Raw genomic sequence first — 25,497 nt, 5'->3', positions numbered from 1 at the left:
ATGGGAGGTCCTGAACCAGTAGTGGAAAATCTGCTTGATGGGGAGTACACCTCCATAGGATTTCCATTGTCACTTTGCATAAATGTTTACAATGTAAAATCATGAACCATGGATGGAACATTTGGTGGAGTCAACCTCTGATAACGATTTGATTAACCGAGCATTTGAACCTTATGGCGGGTCCCATAAGCCCCTGGCTCTCGCAAAAACTGCATTGCGACGTAATTTCATGTCTGTTGAAGGCGAACGATACGGCAATCTATTCCTCTCGACGAGCTCTACATGATACACTAATCAAAGTTTTGTTTCTTCTGCGCATTTGTCCTCGCTGCGCTTGGATGACATGACAACAGAATGATCCGCGCCCGGTGGGTCGCGGCGTTTATGTGCGCGGTGGGACGGAGTCGCCAAAAATAAATATATTAAATTTTTTACTTCCGTTTATTCGGGACCCCAGGGTCACACCATAAGGTTCACTCTGACTGCAGTACCACAACCCTGGTTATCTAAAAGGAGGATTTCTAACAGGAGGGCAAAATTAAAAATAAAATGCAATTCATATTAAATCAACTTTACCAGATCATCTTGAGAAAGAGTAAACAAATGTAATAATTCAACCTCAGTTATAAAGTGTTTAAAAACAACATATACCTATATGCCTACAGTAGAATGTTTTTAGTTGGTGCACTGCTATGACATACGGATCAGGAACACTTCCCAATTGTGGAGAAGTGCATGCTTGGAATTACACTTGAGATCACATGGTAATAAAATAAAACACATTGACTTGAGAACAGTTAAGTGGGCTTGAGTAGGACACGTCCCTAGAATGGATGGCCACAAGTCAAGACTCATAAGAGTGGCAGTCAGAAGAGGGAACACGCCTGAGTAGGTATCTACCAGAGACGGTGTAATAAAATCAACTGATAAACAGGAGTTCACGCAATTTATGCATCGCATGATGGCGACATATGACGTCATGCAGAGGCTCTTTCATAAGCGTATACATGATGGCGTGAAAGACAATGGTACAAGTAAAACATTGTCTTTCTCACCACCGGTTTTTGTGCAAAAAACTGCTTCAGTACCACTTACCTCATTATGAAGAAGAAGAGTAGGCTTGAAAAGTAAATGCCAAGGTGGTTGAACTCTGCATGGTCGACCTTCCTGAACAAGTCAGTCAGAGCACAAATTTGTTGACGGTGCTGCACAGCCAACCTGTCAGCAATCCAGCAGATGAAGCAGAGTTCAGGTGCGAAACATTGGACTTTTTCCCCAAAGATTAATTATTTAGCAGAAGAAATGTACCCAATCTTTTTTTCTTTTTAGAAACTGGTCCAAAATAATTCACTTTCAGGATCATTATGTGGATAGATGTACAATATAATTGCATTTTTCGATTTAAAGCTTTCGTGACTGCAGGGATTCATCTTCTTGGTTCTTTCGGTAAAGTCACGTACTGTTAGTAGCTCAGCTTATTGGAGAGTATATTTAGTATCTTTATGACACAGATGTAGTTTATATTTTAGTTTTTTACGTGGTGGTTTAGCTGCTGCAGCTCCATACTATTAACATTCCCTCCCTTTATTAAGCTAACCCTACTCCCTCCCTTTGTTGCTGCTAATCCTGCATACTGCATAATGCACGGGCATAATATGACTTTGAAACCCCCCGCCCACCTCCTACGCATTCCAAAAGTAGTGACTAATCCCATATCTGCATTTTCCATAAATATGCTAAATTCCTCTTGATATGCAAATTCCTTTGTCAAGGCGCTCTTTCCCCTCCAACTCAGCTTAAAATATACGCTGCCAAGCGTGGTGGTGTTCATTCATACGCTGTCTTTCCGACAGACCTGTTCTTCACCTGAGGACGGCTGCTTGCGTTGTGGCCGAAACGTCGTGAGAATTATTTTATTTTTATTATTTTATTACTTCCCTTCTAGGTGACTTTACCGAAAGAACCAAGAAGATGAATATAATTGTATTTTTGAATAGTATTCGGTTGACAATTATAGCTGCTGGACACATTTACAAACACAAAATGACGATAACATTTTACGTGAAAAAAAATTCTGCGTAGCTTAATTTGGCATGATTTACAGGACTGTATGTGGCAAATTATGACTTCAACCAGCATGGTCCAGAATGGTTGCAGGTAAACAGAACAGAGCACGTTAGAAAAGCACATTAGCAAGTTCAAGCAATGTCAAAACATGTTTTAGTCAATCGGCCTATTGGCTTTCCAGGCAAAAATAATCTAGCAGCACTATGGACTTGTTTTGACTTTCTCAGTCTCATCGTCAGTCAAAGTTGTAAAACGGATATTACAGGAATCCCGCACTATATATTATGGATGCACAAATGCGTTCCTGGGAAATGCTACGCGTGTACAATACAGTATTACATCACAATATAATACCTTTCCACCGCGTGGATTCCGAGTTTAAAATTGCACGAAAAAAACTCTTTGGTTCTTTCGGTAAAGTCGCGTAGGTATAAAATAAATCACAGCAAAAAAATGTTCTTGCTGTGTTTTTTCCCACCTGATGATGATTGCTTGTGTTGCAATCGAAACGTCGCAATTTATTTTAATTTCCTACCTACGTGACTTTACCGAAAGAACCTGCAGTCACGAAAGCTTAAAATCTAGATTGCATGAAAAATGTTTATCATTTTTTTTCAAGAAAGGCACATGCGTAACATTAAACTTATAAACAAATGTTCCCTGATTCATCAGCAACATACATGCGGAAAACAACAATGTGTAAAGTTATAGTAGGGGACACCTGCTTTGTCAAAAGCACTCCATATAAATAATGGAGCCATGCTCACTTAAAAAAAATCTATATTGTATGCGAAGTAATTTACATTGTTGTGGAGAACGATCATAGTTTATATTTACATGTGGAGACAATATTTACATAAGCACTCTGCATATATATACGCTTTAATCCATAAAGCACCACAACAGCACAAAGTCAGCCCAATGTGCAATGGAATGAGCATCACCTCTCGACTATCCCCTCATGGTAGGCGAAGTTTTTCATATCATCAACAAAGGTCCACTTGAGGCAATGTCGGATGGAGGAAAGCAGAAACTCCACTGCCCACATGTTTGGCTGTGGAAATATAACAAGTTTCTTCATTATTCTTTTTACTTATTACAAGTCACAACACTGCAATTTCAGAACCAGCTCAGGTTTTCTAAGTTATATCCCAAAGACACAATTCTTAGTTGATAGGTATTCTGCATGCCAGTTCTAGGTCATGCAACGAAGTAGCTTATGTTCCCAGGAAAGCTATTAGAAATCCCATCTAAGTTTAAATTTTTCACCATAATTTTCATCAACCATGGTCAATCCACTGCTTCATGGATTAAGGTGTACCCAAGCCGCCATCATCGATAACTATCCTGCAATGTAATAGTCCACCCACCACCTGCACATAAGGTGATTTTAAAGTGACATCTCCTCGATAGATGTGCTCTCAGACAAGTTGAATTCCTTTGCTGCCACTCCATTATTATTCTTGATCGATCAATCTTTCTAGTGACGTGTGCTGCCCAGGCCTACCTTTTTTTTAACCGTTAGATGTTATTGAACAGTACATGTTCTCTACTCCGTGTTTATCTCAATGCAATTCCAAGAATATATCTTGCTTATTATCTAAGGCTTTGGTTTGTGAGCACTTGGATAACTACATCAATTTCTACTTAGGTTTAATGATTTTTCAGTCTACAAAGGCTATGTATAACGATAATATCAATTACCATAATGGTTAAATTGAAAATAAACAATTGACTTATTTATTTACATCCTTGTCAATGTTATAGAAGTGAGCAAAAGCACCAAACTACATCATTATAATGACATGGCCTAGCGGTAGCACAATTGAAACTTGTTGCAGATGATCACTGTCTGAATTCAGAGGCAACCCTGATCAATACTGTGGGCGTATTGACCATGACAATAGTATGCGCCGTCTATTCTACACTGGACGCTAAAGATCCCGCGAGGTTGTTTGCAACTGTAGGGCCGTTGTGTGCTGGCAGTCTAAATATTAAAAATGATCTGTAAATTATACAATTAAATAAACGTTAGTATTTATCACCCCCTGTAAACATTTGGCAGTGCCCTCCAAAAAACGAGTTATGAGACGAGTGATTGTCACCGATGTTTCTACCATCAATACAGTTGCTATTTTTTTTATATAATCACAAGTATTTCTTGCCTTTAATGGCTAACATTGGTTTTCTGAAATGTTAAACTTCTGCTGATGTTTTGCTGTAATTGCTCGACCTCAATATTCTGAGTCACCCAGGATTCTACTCCGTGTGCAACAAACAAATCTTTCTAGATAAACTTGTAGATACAAATAGTATTCTGCTGCCATCTTAGCAAAATTACATCAACAAAATAGCATGATGAAAATAGGATTGTGGTTATTCAAAAGAAACATTATCAGTGCTTTGGCTCAATGAATATGCTCAAGAGTATTCAGAAAAAACATACCCCATAGGCTAGCAACAGGTTCCAAAAGTTGTCAGGCCTCAACAGTTGCAAGGAGAAGTTCTGGACAATAACGTGTGTAGCGATGATAACGCAGCCAGCCTGCCAAATGAGGATCGAATGTACGTGATTAATATCAATGCAGAATATATATTCAGGAGGAAAATGTACTTTTGGGCAGTAAAATCTGAAACTGTATAAGTAAAGGTAAAATTTCTACCAGTGATGAGAAGGCATTTGGGATGGAGGGGATGTGTGTATTTCCTTCATTCAGGCCTTCAATAGCATGGGACTTCTGCATGCATGTATTAGGGGAGAGAACAACATCAGAACAATTCACTCACCAACTGCCCTTGCCATTGCAGATCAAACTTACAACAGTACATTACAATTCACACTGGTAAATTACCTTAAATGAGCTAAAATGCTGATTAACCATGAATGCAGCAATGACTTTCAAAATAAAATAGTAATACATTTTCTGGGCAAACCGCATTGGGGATACCCTCCCCATTTTGCATGATAAGTTTTGTAAAATTCTGCAGCAAATCTGCATGGTCTTCTTAACTGAAGCAACCATGCTTAGTGTAAAAGAGTAAACTTGCATCAATTGCACGTAATTATGATAAAACAATAAGGAGAACATAAATAGTCTGTTCTTTTATAAAGCATGTTTTCATATCGCGAATTGGATATAACGCGATGAATAGATTAGGGAAAATGTTTTTAATAACGCGGATGTGAAATGGATATAACGTGATGGAGTGAACAGACCTACGTCGCGCGAGTAGGAATAAGCGGTTGTACAATTGCCTCGGCGTACTATCACACAAAGCGGGATGCTGCTGGATGCTACCCACGCGCCCGTCTTTGTTCAGCCTGCATAAGCATCTCACGTGTTATTGTGGGCTGTGCTTTACTCAATATTATTATATATATTATAACGCGATTTTTCCATAATGCGGAGTTAACAGAGATCAGGCAGTATACAAAATGCGGTATTGAGTACATTACTAAATCGGTGATAAGCCATGGAAGACAAGCTGGAGTCATACAAAACAGCTGCATAAACCCCTACCACATTTGTGAACAAAAATACAATGAAAGGCACTGCAGAGATTGCACAATTGAGGGGTGTTTAACTTTTGAAGTAGACTGCCGGGAGATATAGCGCACCGAGACAAAGGGATACAGATATAGGGAAACAAAAGCAAGATAAATAAGAGACAGATGAAGAACTTGGAGTGGAGGTACATGTTCATGGTAAAATGTAGACATTAGGATGTCATGACCTTATTAATGACACCGCATGTACTGCCAGCACATGCCAATTTATTGTGGTTTGCTGGAAAATAGTTGGAGAACCATGATGCAAGATAATGTAAAGGAAGATAGAAAGAGACAAACAGAAAGGCATTGGGGTGCGCACCTGGAGGATTGCCAACACTGACATGACATACAACCAATGGGGGGAAAAAACTATAGAAGCAGACTCAGGAGATTGGGTGCCGAGTGTGCAACAGCTGCAGGTAGAATTTATTATGGCATGTGAGTGTCAGCAGCCAGGATAATTGAAAAGTGGCACAGTAAACAGGCAGATTGGACATATCTTCTAAACTACTGAAATCATATTCCACTCAAAATCTACACGAGTGAGAAGGAACTGTGACCGCGATTAGTCATGACCTTGCTTGGGTACGAATTGACAAGGATAGGTGTGACTTGCCTCAAACAGCTCTGGTGGTGGACATCCGAGGGCTTGAATGTGTGCACATTGAGTACCTGCTGGGGTTGGAGGGGTACACAGCAACTTGACCAGCACTACCAGGGAGTTAATCTGTATGGGGAAAATAGAGACATGCAGTAAAGCACTCAACAGGTAACGTTAATGCTAGTCATATACTTAACTGGGAAACAAAGCTCTGTACACAAAACTGTCATATTGCATTGGCCAGTGTTTCATCATAACCCAGTAATGCATTGTATATTTACAGCTTCACATATCACTGTGAGGTGATAAGATAAATGCCTTATAATGGCAGCCTCCTGCTAAGGCAAAGAGTAATTCAACAAACCACTGTTTATGTGAGCAGAGGGGGGGGGGGGCAGCGCAACTTCACAGCACTTAAATAAAAGGAATACATTTCTGGATGTAAAAGCTGATCTTTAGCTTACTCGCTAACAGCATGTGTTTGGCTTGAGAATCTCAAGATACTTCGTTAAACTTGTTCACAAAAATCACTGCATTTATGTAATCAGCAGGAATGTCCAAACATGCACACCACCTATAATAAACGTGCAAAAACCGATAATGCCTGGAAACATGTCGAAAAACATGGCTTAGTTATGAAATTTGAATTTAAATAAAATATTTATATTCAAGTTTGTATCAGGTCAAGCTGTATTTAAAGTATGAATTGAAATTGCTATCCAGAATAGGCATTGATGAATGAATGAACAGTTCCGCGAAGAGAAATTACGTATATTTTAGGACTCACGTCATTTTTGAGTTCTTCATTGAGAAAAATTATTCTCAGTGCGAGACTGAGAAACAAAGATGCCTTCTCACGGGATGCTGTGAAGGCATGGATAAAACAGATTGCTGGCATACACAAAAAATCAGAAGGACATCGAATGTTGTAAGGAGCGGCGAGGATAATTCGGGAACAAGGGCGTGGCCGGACCGAGCGAGGATAAGAACCAGCGCGAGCCGGAGCTGTGGGCTGTTTGCTGTGGGAAACCGTCGTCGTCACCTTGGATCAGGTCGTCTCCATCGTCTGCGAGTTGTCTTGAGACAAGAAGCTATGCTGTCTCTGAATAGAGTTGTCTCACTACCCAAGTGTACAGAGTCACTCGCGGTTACTTGTTGAGTTGTCAGTGGACTTCATTCATAATAAATATACAGAAGACAAGACGGTGTCTGAGAGCTACATTACAGTGGAATCAACCAACTCTATAGTAGTATATACCGACTCTACAGTAGTATCTAATAACTATAGTAGTATCAACTGACTATAGTAGTAACTTTTAACTTTAAAGTAATATCTGCTGACTCTATAGTAGTATATACCAACTCAACAGCAGTATATACTGACTGTAGTAGTATCTGACTACATAACAGTATCTACCAAACTCTACAGTAGTGGAGTGACATCGCTGGATTTCACCATGCTGTGGGTGCAGTACCGGCCCTAGAGGGGCACGGTGTGTGTGTGCCGACCTAAGGGGAAGGTCATGTGAGGCCATGGCACTCTGGTTGTCTCGGGAGGACACGTAACTGGTTGAGATGACAGGGGGGCCCCCAAGAGGGGGCTAGGAGGGTCACGTGATTGGATCCCAGGTTCTTCCCGATGGTTCTGGAAGGAGGGCGTGGCCAAGGGCAGAAACGGCCTCACCGCAAAGAATATAAGTCAAGTCCCGCGAGGGATCGAGGTTGTTCATCCCGGTAAGGAAACCCTTCGTCTACGATCTCCGTCCTCCGAGTATTCCAGCACGTGGACCCGGGCAGTATGCTGTTGGTCCCTGGTCCGTAGTTACCAGTTACCTTAACTAGAGTAGTTAGCCAGGTGGTCACCACCCTAGGTTGTTATCGTCTTAAGGGGAAGGTTTACCCCGTGTGTTGGAACTAAATAAATGCGCTGCCTTCAAGTCTAAGTGTGCGACTCAGTTGAACTCACTACAGTAGTATCCCCTGACTAGAGTAGCGTAGTGACGTTAATGGTGTCACTATGGTGTTCGCGCCAGCCACTGTCACAAGAATGCTACTGTAATGACCCTGTTGGGGTCTAGTTAGCGTGTGTACGTTCATGTAGTAGCCCTGTTGGGGTCTTGTAATAAACGTGTTGCCTCCAAGTCAAAGTGTGCACCTCCGTGAAGAACACTACAGTAGTAACTAACTCTATAGTAGTAACTTCTGACTCTATAATAGTATCTACTGACCCTATAGTAGTATCAACTAACTCTATAGTAGTGAATACTGACTCTAAAGTAGTATCTAATGACTATAGTAGTATCCACTGACTATAGTCGTAACGACCAACCCTATAGCAGTATCTGCTTACTTTATAGCAGCATCTACTGACTCTACAGTAGCATCTACTGACTCTGCAGTAGCATCTCCTGACTCTACAGTAGTATCTACCAACTCTATAATAGTATATATCGACTCTATAATAAGTACAGAGTGGCGTGGTGAGGCCTAGTCCCGCGGAGAGCCCCTGGCCTTGCCTAGATTGCCCAGCCGGCCAAGGTGGCACCTTGGCTGGCTGGGGTGGGGCTGCTATACCCCCCCCCATGCCCGCTCTATAGTAGCAGTAACTACAAACTCTACAGTAGTATGTACCTACTCTAGTCATAGAAACCGACTCTATACTAGATATCAACTCTATAACACTAACTTCACAGAGTGTAGTGGTGAAGCCTAGTCCCGTGCAGAGCTCCCCGGCCTTGCCTAGATTGTCCAGCTAGCCGAGGTGGCACCTTTGCAGGCTGGGCTGCTACCCACCCCACCATCGCCCTGCCCTACAATAATATTATCTACGGACTATAAGTGCACATATTGAGACGAGGATATCACACTGTCAACTATTTACCTCCGCCTTATGTATTTTTTACGCAAATGAGAATTCCCCCCACACCGATTGCGTGTATGCATTGCTAGGGCAACGACCACCACGGACCCGGCTTTCTCGCGCATGTTTGGTGGGTAATTGTTGGGCGTAGTACGCCGCCACCACTATGGTTGAGCAGGTCCCTCCAGTCAGGGGCCAACAGGGGGCAATAGCGAGTTCGGCCTGTGCCAAGTAGGACTCGTGGGTCAGGCAACCTGGGGGGACGGTTGTGAACCGGAGGACACCCCAGGCCCCCGGGTGGGGGGCTGGGGGGGATTGCGCAACAATCCAGGTCCCTCCAGGAGGTTCCAGATGATGGGCGAGACCAGGGGAGGAGTGACCCTGGGAGCCCCATAAAAGCCGGACCCCAAAGCGGCTCGAGTCAATCCGTCTCAAACCGAAGGACCCAGAAGCCCACCTGAAGATAGGACCCTGGACCCCAAGCCCCGTCGCCCTTATAAGGGCCGGGGCTCAGTGAGGCCAGTGGTCAATAGCCTAGGACCCCGAGGATCCCCCGACCCGACGTCCTTCTCAGGGCCAGGTCTGTGTGGGCCAGCGGTCGAGACCCGAGGACCTTGGCTGGGTCGGGTCAGCCTCCCCTCGGTCCCGCTAGCCGGAAGGCCGAAGAGTGGTTAGTCCCAGTGGTTAGGGCACGTTAGCCTGGAGGCTGTACCTCCTTAGGTTGTGGGTAGAAGGGGCCAATACCCCTTCGTGTTAGGGACCTGGTGTTACCGTTATTACTGTTATAAACAACCTAGTTTCTTCTATATAAATATTTTGGCAAGTTTACGCGTTAGTGACAATGACAGACAGAATGACACACAGAACTGTGTGTTTGTTATATTATTTGACTTTCATAATGGAAAAAGTCAGCACTGTGCATGAGTGCTGTACTTTTTAAATCCTTTATATTAAGTTCACTTGCTTGCTTGCGTGCTTGCTTAGGACCGTGCAAATCTTTCGGTCGTTTTTTAACCCACTTCCCGTGATCCAATCGAGCTGACATTTTGCACACAGACTCGTTGTGCGTGACAATTAATTTTCGTGAAATTTTTTTTCCAAAATTTTACACTGTTTAGGGAATTTTTTAAAAATATTTAATTACCAATTGCTTAATGCTGTCAGACAATCATCTGACCCATAGGTGGCAGCCATCTCAAGCCAGAGGACGAGAGGACTCTAGCCGCCACGCATATAAAGGATATATAGTGAAAAACTTTGTTTTTACGGGTTAATTTTTTGTGTTCAAATGCACTGCTGGATGAAGGCCCACCGCAGGCTGTGCGCGTGTCGTGGTTGGAGGCGTGACGTCTTTACACACGAACGCGGCTGAGGCGTTGTGAAAGAGAGCTGACGTCACCGCCCATACATGCGCGTCGGGGACGTCATCCCACACGTGCCTGTTCAGGGGCGTACATGTTTGTGAGGGGCACACCTCTGGTTGGCTGCTTGGTCCCGGTCACGTGACGCACTTCAACCAATCCGTGCCGTGTTAGTCACAATGACAGAATGACAGACCTGGGTGTTTATATTAGGATACGTGTTGCCTCCTAAGAAGACTCCGTCTCCATACAAACCCACTACACATGCGCAGATGCGTGCTCTGGCACCACCCCGTGCTTATAAAAGGGAATGCATTGTTAATTTAACTACTTTAAACTTGACAGATGTGAAATACAAAGAGCTTTTTCGTCCCGGGCCATACGGCGTGGTATCAGTGTACTTTTTTGATATGTAAACCCCACAGTTTGTCAGTTAAAAACGTCTCAAGGTACCCGCGCATATAGACAGACACGCAGACAGACCAAAAATTACCTATATTGGTAACATTAGAATCATTGGCAAATAATAATGTAAGAATACGCCAAGATAAACGACGATAAAATATTAATCCATATGGTAACCTAGAATGATATAAAATACCTTTCTAGACCGATTGATCATAGACAATTTGGGTTTCCAAGAGTAACCAGCAAGTGCGAGCAAATTACGTTGTGCATGCAGAGCGTCCATTGCATTTTTTATTCACTTGCAGTTGATAGCTAGTTAGGATGCCTCACAAAATGGATAATTGGTTAAAATACTGACATTCATTATTCATACATTTATTTCTCAGAACCATGTTGGGTCATGCAAGGAGTAGTCAGTTGAAACAAAATTCAATAATGGGTACAGTAGTCAAAAAAGGTCGAAAACCACCATTATATAGTATGATTGTTATAAAATTAACCTTTTAAAAGAATTAACATAAATACATGTCAAATGCAAATATCTATATATATAAAATCGCAAATCTGTCTGTCTGTCTGTGTGTGTGTCTGTGTGTCGCCGGACCATACGCAGTTTCATTGGACGAAATGTGAGGGATTTGCGAGACACGATTGGTACGTTTGGTTTTCCTAGCGCTGCGATTGGCCCGTTGGCCGACGACCGGCGCGGCCCACGGCGGTTGCCCCTGGCAACGGGTAGCGACGCCTTCGCTGCGGGGTGGACGCCATTTTGAATTCCCGTTAAAAATATGCGCACGCATTAACACGCGACTCTGAGGTAAATTCATCAAAGTTTCACGTCCTCTTCACTCCCCCCCCCCACCCCAATGTGTGCAATTACTATTATAGGGTCGGTAGATAAAAAAATTATAGCGATTAGACAGTATTATTGTAGCGCGGGGGGGGGGGGGGGTAACGGCCCCAGTACCCAGCCTCAGCTGGGTAGGCAATCTAGGCAAGGCCGGAGGCTCTGCACGGTACTAGGCCTCGACACCCCACCCGTGTCAAGCGACGACTTTGTGGTATAAACTCGATATACCCGGCGTTGCCCGGGGGGAAAATACATTTAAAATCTTCTGAAAACTTTAAAACATTACATACCAATGAAAATACAACTGTGTAATTACTTTTAAACCCGACGCGCCAAGAATCGATTCTCTGAATCGTGCAAAGGAATCGAAGGTTGTAGATTCCTTTAGATTCGGACGATTCCCGTTTACTATAAGTTGGTTAAAGTCGATATAAACTGCTACGAACGGGAAATATCCGGCGTTGACCGGGGCAAAAATGTAATTAAAAACTCCTGAAAACATTAAAACATAACATACCAATGAAAATGAAACTCTATCATTCAAAATGTAAACCCCAACATGCGAGGAATCGATTCTTTGAATCGCACAAAGGACTAATCGAAGGTTGTAAATTACTTTAGGATCGCGCTTCCTGTTTAATATAAGTTGGTTATAGAGTTGATATAAACTGCTACGAATGGGAAATATCCGGCGTTGACTGGGGCAAAATATAATGGTGAGGGCGGTTGTGAGTGGCGATTGTGAGTGGTGATTAGTGAGTGGTGAAGGGAGGTTGAGTGGTGAGGGTGAGTGGTGAGGGTGAGTGTTGAGGGTGAGTGGTGATTGGTGAGGGTGTGATTGGTGAGGGTGTGATTGGTGAGGATGAGTGGTGAGGGAGAGTGGTGAGGGAGAGTGGTGAGGGTGAATGGTGAGGGTGAGTGGTGATTGGTGAGGGTGTGATTGGTGAGGATGAGTGGTGAGGGAGAGTGGTGAGGGAGACTGGTGAGGGTGTGATTGGTGAGGATGAGTGGTGAGGGAGAGTGGTGAGGGTGAGTGGTGAGTGGTGATTGGTGAGGGTGTGATTGGTGAGGATGAGTGGTGAGGGAAAGTGGTGAGGGAGAGTGGTGAGGGTGAATGGTGAGGGTGAGTGGTGAGGGTGAGTGTTGAGGGTGAGTGGTGATTGGTGAGGGTGTGATTGGTGAGGATGAGTGGTCAGGGAGAGTGGTGAGGTAGAGTGGTGAGGGTGAATGGTGAGGGTGAGTGGTGAGGGTGTGTATATATGTAAGGTTATTAAGAAATATATTTTTCACCCGGGCAACGCCGGGTACTTCTGCTAGTCAATATATAAAGGAATATTATACTGCACAGTACGCAAGTCCAAAAAACTGTAAAGGAAAGCACGAGTGTAAACAGTGGCAGACGAAGACAGAATGAGGGAGAGGTGCGTGTGGGGATCTTTCGCGGTCTTAAAATCTGCGCCACTCTCATGCGTGCTACGGCTGCAAACATTAAAAATACAACCCCATGAATTTCAAATTGCACTCCAAATTAATTTGTCGCACACACACAAAACCGCAATAATAAAACCCTGCCCCATTATTTTAATGGTCGCACTTGAAGACTGAACCAGCGACTTCTGGATTGCTAGCCCAGTGTGCTCATGCTTCACTTGTGATAGCAACTCGGCTAATACAGAAACGATACAATTGTGCAAAGGAGCAAACATTAACCAAGGGTACCTGGAGCCGCTGTGTCATGGATGAGTTCGGAGGCATTAACGATCATTGTCTTGATGACAGTGGGAGGAAGATTGCTGGTGCACTTTGGGGATGATGCCATCCACCGCAAGGCATCAAACATCTTGTTAATTTTGCAAAGGTACACTGGGATCTCATACTGTAGCTTATGCAATCTGCATCACAGGCAGAGGGTACAAGGAGATGAGTTAAGCAAATAAGGAAGATATATCCATTTGTACACCCCCGCATGGTCACTTAACACAGTAATAACATTTTCCCCCTTTAAACAAATTTTTACTTTAGTCTAGTTACTCCAACGAGTATAAATGCTCGTCAATTAAAACTGTTTTTATTAACTGTTAAAACCTGTACAATCATAAAGTATAGTTGCGAGTTTTAATTCCAGTTAGTTGACAATCAATGGCATAAAAACAACCAGAGTTCAAAAAAAAATTCATGCATACTCATCAAATACATTTAACCAAAAAAATTACCTACAAGCAGGTTATTTTTTAATTTGCACCATGCTTGTCGAAAACATCCTAATATATAATAACCCAGATCTGTCATTATTTATTTTATTCTGTGCCTGTGATTAACGCGGCACGAATTGTTTGAAGTGTGTCACGTGACTGCGAGCAACAGACGGGTGTGTGAGAGTGAGGAGACGGGTGAGTGAGAGTGAGGCAGATCCGTGCTCCGTCCACTGCTGCCCTGAGGGACCCCCCTGCTCTCCACTGCTGCCCTGAGGGACCCCCCTGCTCTCCACTGCTGCCGTGAGGGAGCCAGACGCACCTCTCTCCACTGCTGCCCTGAGGCAGAGCCGTGCTCGGTCCGCTGCTGCCCTGAGGGAGAGCCGCGCTCTATCCACTGCTGCCCTGAGGCAAAGTCACGTAGGTAAAACATTTAAATTAATAAAAGTAAAATAAAATAAAAATCACGACGTTTCGGAGGCAACACAAGCTTCCGTCTTCAGGTGGTAGCTCTTGCAATCTCTCATTTACTTGATACAGCTGTCGTGGCTGTGACGGTTCCACCTGAAGACGGAAGCTTGTGTTGCCTCCGAAACGTCGTGATTTTTATTTTATTTTTATTAATTTTAATGTTTTACCTACGTGACTTTACCGAAAAAACCTAAGAATATGAATCCTTGCAGTCACGAAAGCTTCAAATCTAGAATTAGTACTGCAGTTTTTTTTGTGCTTAAATCCACTGCTGGATGAATGCCCACCGCACACTGTGCGAGTGGATCGTATAGATTTACTTGACCAGTCTGTTTGGGGCCGCCGCACGCTGTGGTTGTTGGGGGGCACCGCAGGCTGTGGTTGTTTGAGGACGCTGCAGGCTGTGGTTGTTACATCACCGCTCCCCACTCAACTATCCACCCCCTTCTGCCACCCACTCATTAGTGGCAACCATGAGCCCCCCCCCCCCCACACGACCATAATGTTCGAAAAACGAACATTTTGCGAACAAATGAGTCTAAAATGAAATTGCTTGTGATAGCGAATTCTTGTATAAAGAGTGCTCAATAAGGGAGACATGCCTGTACAGTACACCGTTTCTTTGATTTATGTCATGTATATTATATTTATGTATTGTCTGTTTATAATATGTATGGAAAGTTATGCAGTGTTTATAGTGTGAAATGGTAAGTTACGAAGTTTGGAAATACATCCTTATAGTACAAATATTATAAGTTATTCAAAATAGGAAGTTTCAATCTAGGCAGGTAGCTCCAGAAATAGAGGTGTTATTGTACTCTATGCGCTACTGGGAGGCAGCCATCTCAAGAAGTTTCGCTTTGTGCCCCTTTTTTTGGAACAATTTGACTGGTCTTGTATAGAGAATGAATGTAAAATCAGCACTTATCTAAAATGCACAGTAGATCATGTTTATAAACGTTATTGTGACGCCCTGAGACAAACGAACAGAATGTATAAACACATTGAACCTTAGAATGTTTATACAAATTATTGTTCAATGCATTCCCTTACCCATTCATGTTGTTCGTAAGCACAACCTTGAGGTATCTAATGAGTTCCTGGTACCTGGGCACAGGATCAAAAAGGCAATTAGCTCTCTTAAATATCACAAACATATTTAACCTTAAAAATAAAAATTCGTTTTTGATGCAAGAGAAATCAAAGAAACCAAAAGCACATGATAACATTTCACCCAGGTTAAAAACATAGATAAGTATACACACCGGTAAACTAAACTTGTCACATTTCACATCATTGAAAAAAAATACTCTTATTTTATTAAAATCGCTGAGAGTAGCCATTTTAATCAAGTGACTGTTCAATGAAGAACCAGGCTGCACAGGACCCCATTAAGCATGTGACCCAAAAGGTTCAAATTAACATTAGTCTCATGGATGAAGTTAGCATATTCAAAAATGCACCCACATTCACTGGCTTGTGCCCATGGGCATTTATTGTGCATCGTGAACTCACTAGCTTTCACTCTTTGGGAAATTATGTGGATTAGCATATTTTAAGCATTACAAATGTATACATTGACTGTTTACAATGGCTATTAAATATTATTATGCTATTAAATAGCAATTGTAATATACACAGGCATTTACTTTAATTTAACGTGTTTGTTGTGGTTAAGGTTTACTTCAGATAAACAGGTGCAAAGGTCATCCCAAGTGCTTTGTGCAGGTCATGCCAGCGTTATCCTACTGCCCCAAATTGAATTCAACCAGCCTTCAAACTTAATACGTAGTTTTTCGACAGCCTCAATAATTATTGGTTCTTTCGGTAAAGTCACGTAGAAGGGCAATAAAAAAATAAACAATAAAATTCTCACGACGTTTCGATTGTAACAGAAGCAATCATCATCAGGTGTGAAGACCACAGCAAGAATTTTTTTAAAAGAAAAATATCTATTTTTAAGAAAAAATAATTTAAGACTTTTTTTTTTCCAAAAAATTTCTTGCTGTGGGTTTTCACACCTGATGATGCTTGCTTGTGTTGCAATCGAAACGTCGTGATCATTTTATTGTTTAATTTTTTTAATTTAACTATTTCCCTTCTACATGACTTTACCGAAAGAACCAATAATATGAATCCCTGCAGTCACGAAAGCTTTAAATCGAAAAAGTCTCATAATTACACACAATTACAGTAGTGTGCATTTGAGTGAAACAAAAACGACTTACTTTTCTTCCTGCACCAGCTTATTTTTGCGAGCCACCACCACGTCAAAGTCTTCATGTAGGAGTTGCCGCTTTCCTTTTATGTAGAATATGCCAGAAATGTTCTGTCCCCTCATCACAGACGAGATCATGGGTTCATCCCAGCCAATGATAAACATGCTGGCAAGCGAAAAAGAGTCAAAATTCTATGCCACAAATCAAAGACACATGCAATTAACAAATGTGCACATTACATAAAATAGATAAAATAAGCAATGTCAGCATACTGCCTCACTTGTCCTACTCATATAATAATGTATCAATCGAAGTTTAGTTATGAACAGCTATAAACAGGACAACATTGTTTATGTTTATAGGTGTGATGGTACTTTGGGTGGCAGATTTTTGCCAAAAAGGCCCCACGTAAAGCAAAAATATATTAACTTGACCTACTATATCATAACTTGTTGCAAAAAAACTATCTTGTTTTGGCAAGTTCTCACTTGGTAAAACAGAAAACCCATGAAACTTGACACGGAAATCGAGACAAATTATATTGCTTATGCACGCTTATGGATAAAGGGATCAAAGCTATTTAAGTCAAAATATTAATTCTCCCAACCAGACCAGCAAAAAAAATCCAAAATGACATATCGTTGGATCACTGGTAGAATTGTTTCAGATGAGATATCAAAGTAGTTTGGCTCATTATAAATTGTTGTCATGTCATAAGAATACAATTTTAGCTTTAGAATTCCTCCAGGTTATTTTTTTTATCACCGAATGTTGAGAACAGCCAAGGTTATATAACAAAAACTGAAAACCCTCACTCTCTAAAATCCCTGAACGTGCCTCTTTCTCTGAACCTTCTCCATGCTCTGCTGTAGAGGTATTGTTTACATTTCAATCAAAATAGAAATGTGATCCATATTAAGTGAAAACTTGGTTGAGAAAATAAAACCAGTTTAATTACAAATGGTTGTCAAGATTCTAACCTATTATTCTAGCAGAGCATGAGATGTGCCCCAGACAGTCTCAGCCATCTCAGGCATCAGGTCACATCTGAATGATAATGTTTTAAGAAAAAAAATACTTTTGTTCATAATATAGCTGATTGTAAATGGGTATGTCGAACTACTGGGCAGGTTGACACATTTAGAATTATAAAAATGGGTTGTATCTGCCATGGTGGTAACAGTTATTGTTTGCCATGTTAGACTGAGACCAGTGTGTGTCTCATTGCAGTGCTGACCCATCTCACCTGTTCAAAAAGCGAAGACAGTGGATTGGGAAGAACAGGCCAGAGAAGAAGATCTTCAGCCCCTTCAGTAACGCAGGTGGCAGCTTATGCTCAACCTGTATCATGCGGGCCTTTAACTGGATCCTATTTAACAATAATACAATTGTTACAATGCAGAGCTTTAGTACAGATAATACTTTATTAAGCTAATTTTTGTCATTTTGAATAAATTCCCTGTGGAAAGATGTAGGTAGAATAGACAAATATTTCCTAGTTCACCGTCGACACATGAAACATAATAGTCAGTGGATGAAATATGTTTACGGAAGAAATATGTTAATGTCCATTAATATTTCAAATAAATTTCACCTCTGTTCAGACATTCTAATTCAAAAAGAACAAGCATTTCATTGAGCCAATTCATCTCACTGGTAAATCGTTGTTTAAACAGATCCATTTTAAACATTGGGCTTATTGCATATGTGGGTAAGGTATCGATGTACATTTTTATTCCAAAGGAAACACTTGAAACATTTAAGGTGACTTATTTGTTTATTATACAGTATTGTAAAATAATAAGGCCTGCATAACATTAAAGCAAACAGCCAAAAGCAAATATTTAAACTGTATTAAGCCAGACTTATTTAATGCATGCAAAATAACAGTACAAAACCCAAACGACTTCCATATCAGTATTATTATGTATCTTATGTAAGACCATTTAAAATGAATACATATTTTAGGTATGTCATAGACAAGATCATTATATACCCAAGGAGGTTAATTTAATACATATTTATTGAATTATGTAATTGAATAGCACTGGTGAAAATACTGAAGAGGACCTATGCACACCGTACAGGTCGTGGGGGTTATTTGATTATAATTCACTACTGGTCAGTGTGTGTTGGTGAAGGCCCCAGTTATGTTACGTAGACTTTAAAATGAAAGCAAATAATCAAACTTACATTTCCATCAAGTGCACGACAGCTGGTATTAACACATTTTTCCAGCTTAACCCCATGCGAGAGGAAGTCCTAGAGCAACAATACTGCCAATGATTATTTTAATATACGTGTAAAATTAAATACATCATCGCAAATGCTACCGATGTACACATGTAGAGCACCAACACATAAAATAGATCACGTTTTTACATGAACTGAAACGATCTTTGCTTAATTTGTCACCGATTACACATTACATTTTTCCATTTCTTTTTTTAGTCACAGACTGAGCAACTTGATGGGACGCATGAGGCTTCCTTGGTTGTTTTTTGAAGAGCGCATTCCCAGTGACTAAACAGTGTTGAAATTCACCCATTTTACAAATGAACAGACAATTGTGCAAAATTATACAAAACCAATTGATTGGAATTTACAACCAAACCATATTATTCATTATTGATACCACAAAATGATTTATTACAAGTAATTTTGTAGCATACTTTTCATCCAGCATATTAAACCATTAATATTAATGAGCAACTCATAAGGTCTTGGGACAATTAAGAGATAATCCACATCCCTGATACTTAAAATATATTTTTTATAATCTTAGATGTAGAGAACATTAGGTTACGATACATTTATTGCAGCCAAAGTATTGAAGTCAGAAATAATAGTAAGTGTTAACTCGTGAACCTATCCTTTAAGAGCTGGATTTAATGTTCCATCACTTTGCAGGCAACAATGGATTAATTTATAAAAAAATTATTCTTATGCTCAAGGTGCATGCATCAAATCGGGTTAAGGATCACTTATATCCCATTTGAATACTGCATGCAATTGCATTATTTAAATTATGCAGCCACAGGAAGCGTTACATTCACTACAATGTTTAAAAACTAATTTTATTCTTTAAATCGCACTTTGACAATTTATTAAATTGTGGGGGGGGGTAATCTATTCCATGCTCGAAAACTTAAAAAAACGTTAATGTCCATGACTGCAGCAAGGCTACATACATCGGCATTTCCGTGTGCAGCATGATCTCTTTTGCGACCCCCAGCATGGCCAGCAGCTGCCCGCTGGGGCCGAGAGAACCCAAGACGTTGAGGAAGGACTCCACTGCAGAAAACACAGGCTGGTAACTGCAGCCAGATAACAAGGCATATTTTGACAAATATATTAATGTATACATATGACAAGCCGATACAATCAAGTCACCCGGAATGCACTTAATCTCATCAGTTATCGGAAGGTAAGCAGGGTTTGAGTCTTGATATGCACAAAACAGGTTGTCAGATTGTCATTGGGCTGTGGGGGCTCGGTTGTGAGGCAACATTGCTGTGTTTCCACGTCTTTGCTCCCTGCCTTCGTCAACGCACACTGACCAGCATGGCTAAAAGTATTAAAAAAATGCTCCTTGGTCCACATTAAGCGGGGGGAGGCCCTCATCCAGCAGAGGATTGATAAAGAGGCTGTACATGTACACTTCCAAACAAAAACCTAATTAAGGACATTCCTCATCTACAATTGCATTATTCTAAAACATGAATATGAAGTGTTTTTTTAAGGGTGTCATCTATTTTGCATCTATTATACATTTTATACATTTATCTAAAAAAATGTTTCTAAAAAAAAGTATAATTAGAATTAGATTTAAGCATGGAAGAGACACTATTCATATTGCTTTTGCATGGAAGATCTATAGAACGAAAATAAATGTTTCATGCGTGCTTTTAAAGCTAAATATAAAAACATTATGTTAAATTAATAAGAAATTAGGTTAACGGTTCCTGGACAAACAGACTTCTAAAATAAAATGTACTTTCTGAAGGTATTATCAATTTTGCCATTTTTATTATTGTTTGAAACAATTTTTTAAAATTATATTTAAGCATGTAAGAGACAATAATCATATCCCTTTTGTATGGAAGATCTGTAGAATAAAATAAATGTTGTATGTACACTTGTAATGTTAAATATAAAAACATTGAATGTAAAACTAATCAGAATATAGGTAAACTATTCCTAGATAAACATACTTCTAGTTCTGTTAAAAGGACGACTTAATTATACCAATGGCTAATGGCACATAAATATTGGAACAAATGCAAGTCAGACGCCATACGGATTATGAATAAAAGTAGACCGGACCATATTGCATACCTAACCCATACGGTTTACACGTATTCTTGTACGGGAACGTGATTAAAAGCAAATTTTTGTCCATTTTTTTGCGTTTCTCTCTTGTAATGGGGACTTTGTAGGATGAACGTTGAGATGTATGAGGGTACGGGGTGACGAATAAGGACCGAATTGGTCTGGAATAAGACAGGCACTGATAAGGGGTTAACAGGTATGAGATATTGCTAAAAGGGATGATGCCTGCTTGACAAAAAGTAGAATGCACCTCAAACGACAACAGCCATGGAGTGATGTATGTTGAAGTTCTTTCGCCCTGTACGTAGCCAACCGTGCTAATCCAAGGTGCTATTTGATCAGTTTATATGTAGGAGTGAGATGGATTGTCATATCACAGAATCATGAGACATTTTAAAAGTACGGGGAGAATATAATACATCCGATGAGGATGCTGGTTAAAATTAATTCCGAACCAGCTGTACATGCATATTCCAAAAATATATTTTAGCAGTGTTATACATATGCTCTTTTAAATTTTACAAAGGTTAAACTCATTAAATCATATTTTTTTAAATGTGTATTATCTTACAAATGCTCCTTGACAGTGAAGTGGTGCAAATTGCAGAATTGGCAGGGTGATACGGGAAGATTGCTGGCTTCACCATCGTGGCAAGTGCAGGTACATGCATTTCCTGGCTCTCGTGTACCGATAAAGTACTGGCAATACAAAGGCTTCAAGATCACGAGGAACGTCTCCAGGAGCTTTCCTGCATGCACCAGACATATCGCTCACAGATCAGTAACAATAATCCAACTCGGTACCAACATGACCAAATCCCCTTTTCAGAAGGGGAAAAAATATTTCCTACTGTGCTGAGAGCCCCATCATTAATAATCATGAGCGGGTGTTCGTCACTCCGCATGGAGACCCCCCCACCCCACCATTAATAATCATGAGCAGGTGACGTCCTCAATGGACCCCCCCCCTCCATTAATAATAATTAGCGGGTGACGTCATGCCACATGGGGGGCCGAGGCACCTCCTCCCCCCTCCTCAGCGTCAACTTACAACCCTCAAATAAAGGCAGAACCCTCACGTCACGCGATCTCCGTAACGCTATTGAGACGTAGAAGTAAAAAGGACGTCATGATGAACAAGGGATTATAACCTTTAAATGAAATAAGTGTAACCGGGGCATTACAAATTGCACACGAATGGATGCAATGAATATCACGTCGCTGTCTGATTTTCGCTTGCAAGTTTCAGATTTACTGTAATACACCCATCCTTGGATGGGAAAAGGCTAGTATGTAATAAACAGGCAGAGTATTTAAAATATCAAAAGCAATACACTATGCTCGTGTTATTGCAAATGCATTAAATATGGAAATGTGTTATTTAGATTTATTTCATTTTAACGAAATGTATTGGGCTACTTCATCTGACCTGATCTGACTGAATCAAGTGACAGATTCTAAAGATTGTGTGCAACCATGTACCGTATAGGATGGGCATTGTTGAATATTTGACTACTAAAGTCATGAAAATGTATAAAAAACAGGACCCTGCGGGGTGGGCTGGTAGGAACGAATAACCAAAGAATATAAACATAATGTATTATTACACTTGTTAAGCCAGGAAAGCCCCACTGAGTCAAAAGGTTTTTGTAGGGTCCTGCCAAGTGTTTGCAGTAGGGGGCGATGTTGATACACGGACGGACGGATGGACGGACGATATAATCTATTGGTGGTCTGGTCCACTTCGTTCCTACCAGTATTACCCTACCAAAACACCCTTTGTATTGAGACTCCAATCATAGTACCAGATTGAACATTTTAAGTGAAGGCTCAATTAAACTTCGATAATAAATAATTGTAAAACTTCTCCCAATTTAACAGTAACCATATTGCAGCATGCCCCTCCCCCCTCAAGAATTTAATGCCACCCAGGCAATGGCAGAGCCAGGATTTTCAGGTAGAGGGGGCAACCCCTTCAGCAATGAAAAATGATAGGAGTTGTTAGTAAGTAAGGACTTGTCCCTTGCATTTTATTAGACGCGTGTGCGGCGATAGCGCAACCATTGATCGAGGGTCGAATTCGAACCGTGTGTGATCGGCATCGCGCTCGCTGAAGTTATGCCTTCAGGGAAGTCGCGTACTGTATACGCAACTGCGCACAATTCTGTGAATCACTTGCTTTGCCATTACTTATTGTCAATTTTGGACTGAGACTATTGTCCTACCATCTCAGAGTCCCTGGCACACAATAATATGCTACACAGTGGCAGTGGGGGACGCAAAATAACGATTTATTACTAATAAACCCCAATTATCTGATCGAAATCCCGAGGCACGGTGCCACCCAACCCCCCCCCCCTGGCTCCGCCAGTGCACCCAGGGGTAGGCCTCGGCAAGGCAAGGTAAAAGTTAAAAACAACGAGCCTATTTTTACCCTACCTTTTACCTTACCACAATACAATCACTCTACCCTACCTTTTACCCTTTAGCAGGTAAGGTAAAAAGCAACGAGCCTACCTTTTACCCTTACCCCATATAAATTACCCAATTACAGGGTAATTACTAGGGAACTACACATGAACAAGGTTTATAACGGTAAATGTTAGGTAGAACGCTTTATTCATATAGAATACTCTCGAGGATTCTAATTTTACAAGCTTGTTGTTGTTGTCATTGTTGTCGTCGTTGTCATTGTCGTCTTTGTTGTCGTCGTCGTATCCTCAAATCTTGCAACTAAATTTGTACCCACTTCCTAATGTGGTATCGACTGCAAACTTGGTATACTTATGTCACTGATGACAACACTATATTCAATTATAAAATCCTTTTTTACATGTTATGTTTCGGCTTGGGTCTAATTGTCCACGGTCAACTGACGTTGGCTGTAATTGTCCACGGCCCCTTTAGTTATGGCAAGCTTCGGGGCCACTTCCTGGAGTCGTGGAGTTCTGTCATTACTGGCAAATTTTATAAAAGCGTGTTTTTAATAAAGTTTGTTTTAATATTACACATTAAATGGAGGCCACGGACTGCGCCATGGAGGTTTTAGTGGTAAACTAGGTACTGTATTTACCGGGTAATACTTCGCGCTACCTTTACCCTACCGGGTAATTCTTCCGAGCTACCTTTACCCTAGCCTTTACCTTACCCCTTGGCATGTCGACATTTTTACCCTTTACCCTTTTACCCGGTAAAAAGGGTAAATTACCTTACCGAGGCCTACCCAGGGGTATGATCGACAGTTAGAGAACTGCTGCACTAGTCTCTAGTCAAGGCAGCAAGTTCAGTGGCAAAACGAGTGTGCGTAAAGTTTGGTATAACACAAATTAGGGAAGTAATAAAATGTTACGTGAAGTGTTACCTAGATGTATTACAAGTACAAACCTGCATTTTTTATGTCAGCATCAATCAGCTCGGAGTTGAGGTTGAACATTGCAAGGATGCCGCCATTAGAAGCCGCATTCCGCGCTTTCTTCCAGAAACTGCTCTTGTTGTGTGCATTGCAGTGGAACATTCCAAGTGTTGTCCAATACTTGCACTTAAAAAGGGCAAATTTGTAATAATTAATTTCACAACCTGTGCACCAACAACGTGGACTGGGATACAAATGGGAAATAATACAATTTTGCAGGCAACTCATTTAATTGCTTATGTTAGTGCAGGCCCAACAAATGCACGCCCAAATACCTGTGAAGCCAGGCCATCGCAAACGTAGCAGTAACACTGTTCACAGAATGCACTGTTCATGCTCAATGGGCAAGAAAGTTCATTTTCTGCAGGCCTGCAAATACAAAAATACACGTTCTATAATTGTTCAGCATTTCAGAGCAAAAATATTTCCACATAATTTTTCACTGGTACAATCGTGATGAACGCAATTTTTTTTACATAAACCAAATTTTTTTCCATGCACCAATATTTTTCAAATTTAATTGTTTTAAGTCCGATTCAGCTCTTGCTGTTAAAATGATGCACTCCCATAAAGCCGTGCGGCTGATGGGTTGTCAGAAAGACATTTTTTTATGTTGAGAGCTGGATATGCAATAAATGAGACACGGTCTGCATTTTTATTTTATTTAATATTCTCCATGACAGGAATGTTAATTTTAAGTTGTTTGTATTTTTAGTTATGTTTTTTGACTATAACTGGGGGATGGGTCCTTGCCAATATGATCAGCAGTTAACCAGCATTGCTCCATGCAAGCTGATGAAACAGAAGGCTTTGCAGCTGATCGGTTATGTAAGATATGTCTTCAATTTTTTACATGGAGACAAGATATCGTAAATATCTATTGTCTGCCTATTAAAAAAAGAAAACGTTATTTGTATACGCCACAACGGACGCGAATTATTATTTATTTTGAGTTACTCAAGACAAAAATGGATTAAAGTGTATGTAGAGCACCCGAAAATATTGGATGTGCAGTCGCTGCGGGCATGAGGCAAGACTTCAGCCTTCTTGCTGAAGGTGACAATGATGCTGTCGTCTGCATCAGCTGATATACACATGTGAAGACCAAGAAAAAAACCAGTATATTTCACAAAACTTTTAAGCAATAGTTGAAATTATTGGCGGTTTGTCA

The 25,497-nt window shown here is 40.9% G+C and overlaps 1 protein-coding gene and 1 long non-coding RNA gene across 2 annotated transcripts; both read right to left on the bottom strand.

Moving 5' to 3' along the window:
* Positions 1–1,103: 1,103 nt before the first annotated feature.
* Positions 1,104–4,592, bottom strand: LOC144932234 (uncharacterized). Its single transcript, XR_013636871.1, has 3 exons — positions 4,514–4,592; positions 3,012–3,121; positions 1,104–1,218 (listed from the first exon to the last, which is right to left on the bottom strand). It is a non-coding gene; the product is annotated as an uncharacterized LOC144932234 (long non-coding RNA).
* A 1,593-nt stretch (positions 4,593–6,185) lies between these two features.
* LOC144932324 (uncharacterized) lies at positions 6,186–25,423 on the bottom strand. The gene is made up of 12 exons (XM_078856264.1): positions 25,320–25,423; positions 24,602–24,695; positions 24,299–24,452; positions 21,486–21,663; positions 19,774–19,899; positions 18,776–18,844; positions 17,829–17,951; positions 16,592–16,747; positions 15,417–15,470; positions 13,420–13,592; positions 7,009–7,085; positions 6,186–6,347 (listed from the first exon to the last, which is right to left on the bottom strand). Exons 1-12 carry the CDS (start codon positions 25,421–25,423, stop codon positions 6,186–6,188), a joined length of 1,470 nt encoding a protein of 489 aa, XP_078712390.1.
* Between the last annotated feature and the right edge of the window lie 74 nt (positions 25,424–25,497).

Source organism: Lampetra fluviatilis, chromosome 5 (genome assembly GCF_964198595.1).
Source record: "Lampetra fluviatilis chromosome 5, kcLamFluv1.1, whole genome shotgun sequence".
NCBI classification, from domain to species: domain Eukaryota; kingdom Metazoa; phylum Chordata; class Hyperoartia; order Petromyzontiformes; family Petromyzontidae; genus Lampetra; species Lampetra fluviatilis.
The sequence above is the reverse complement of the archived record's forward strand: the minus strand, read 5'-3'. Positions and strand labels throughout refer to the sequence as shown.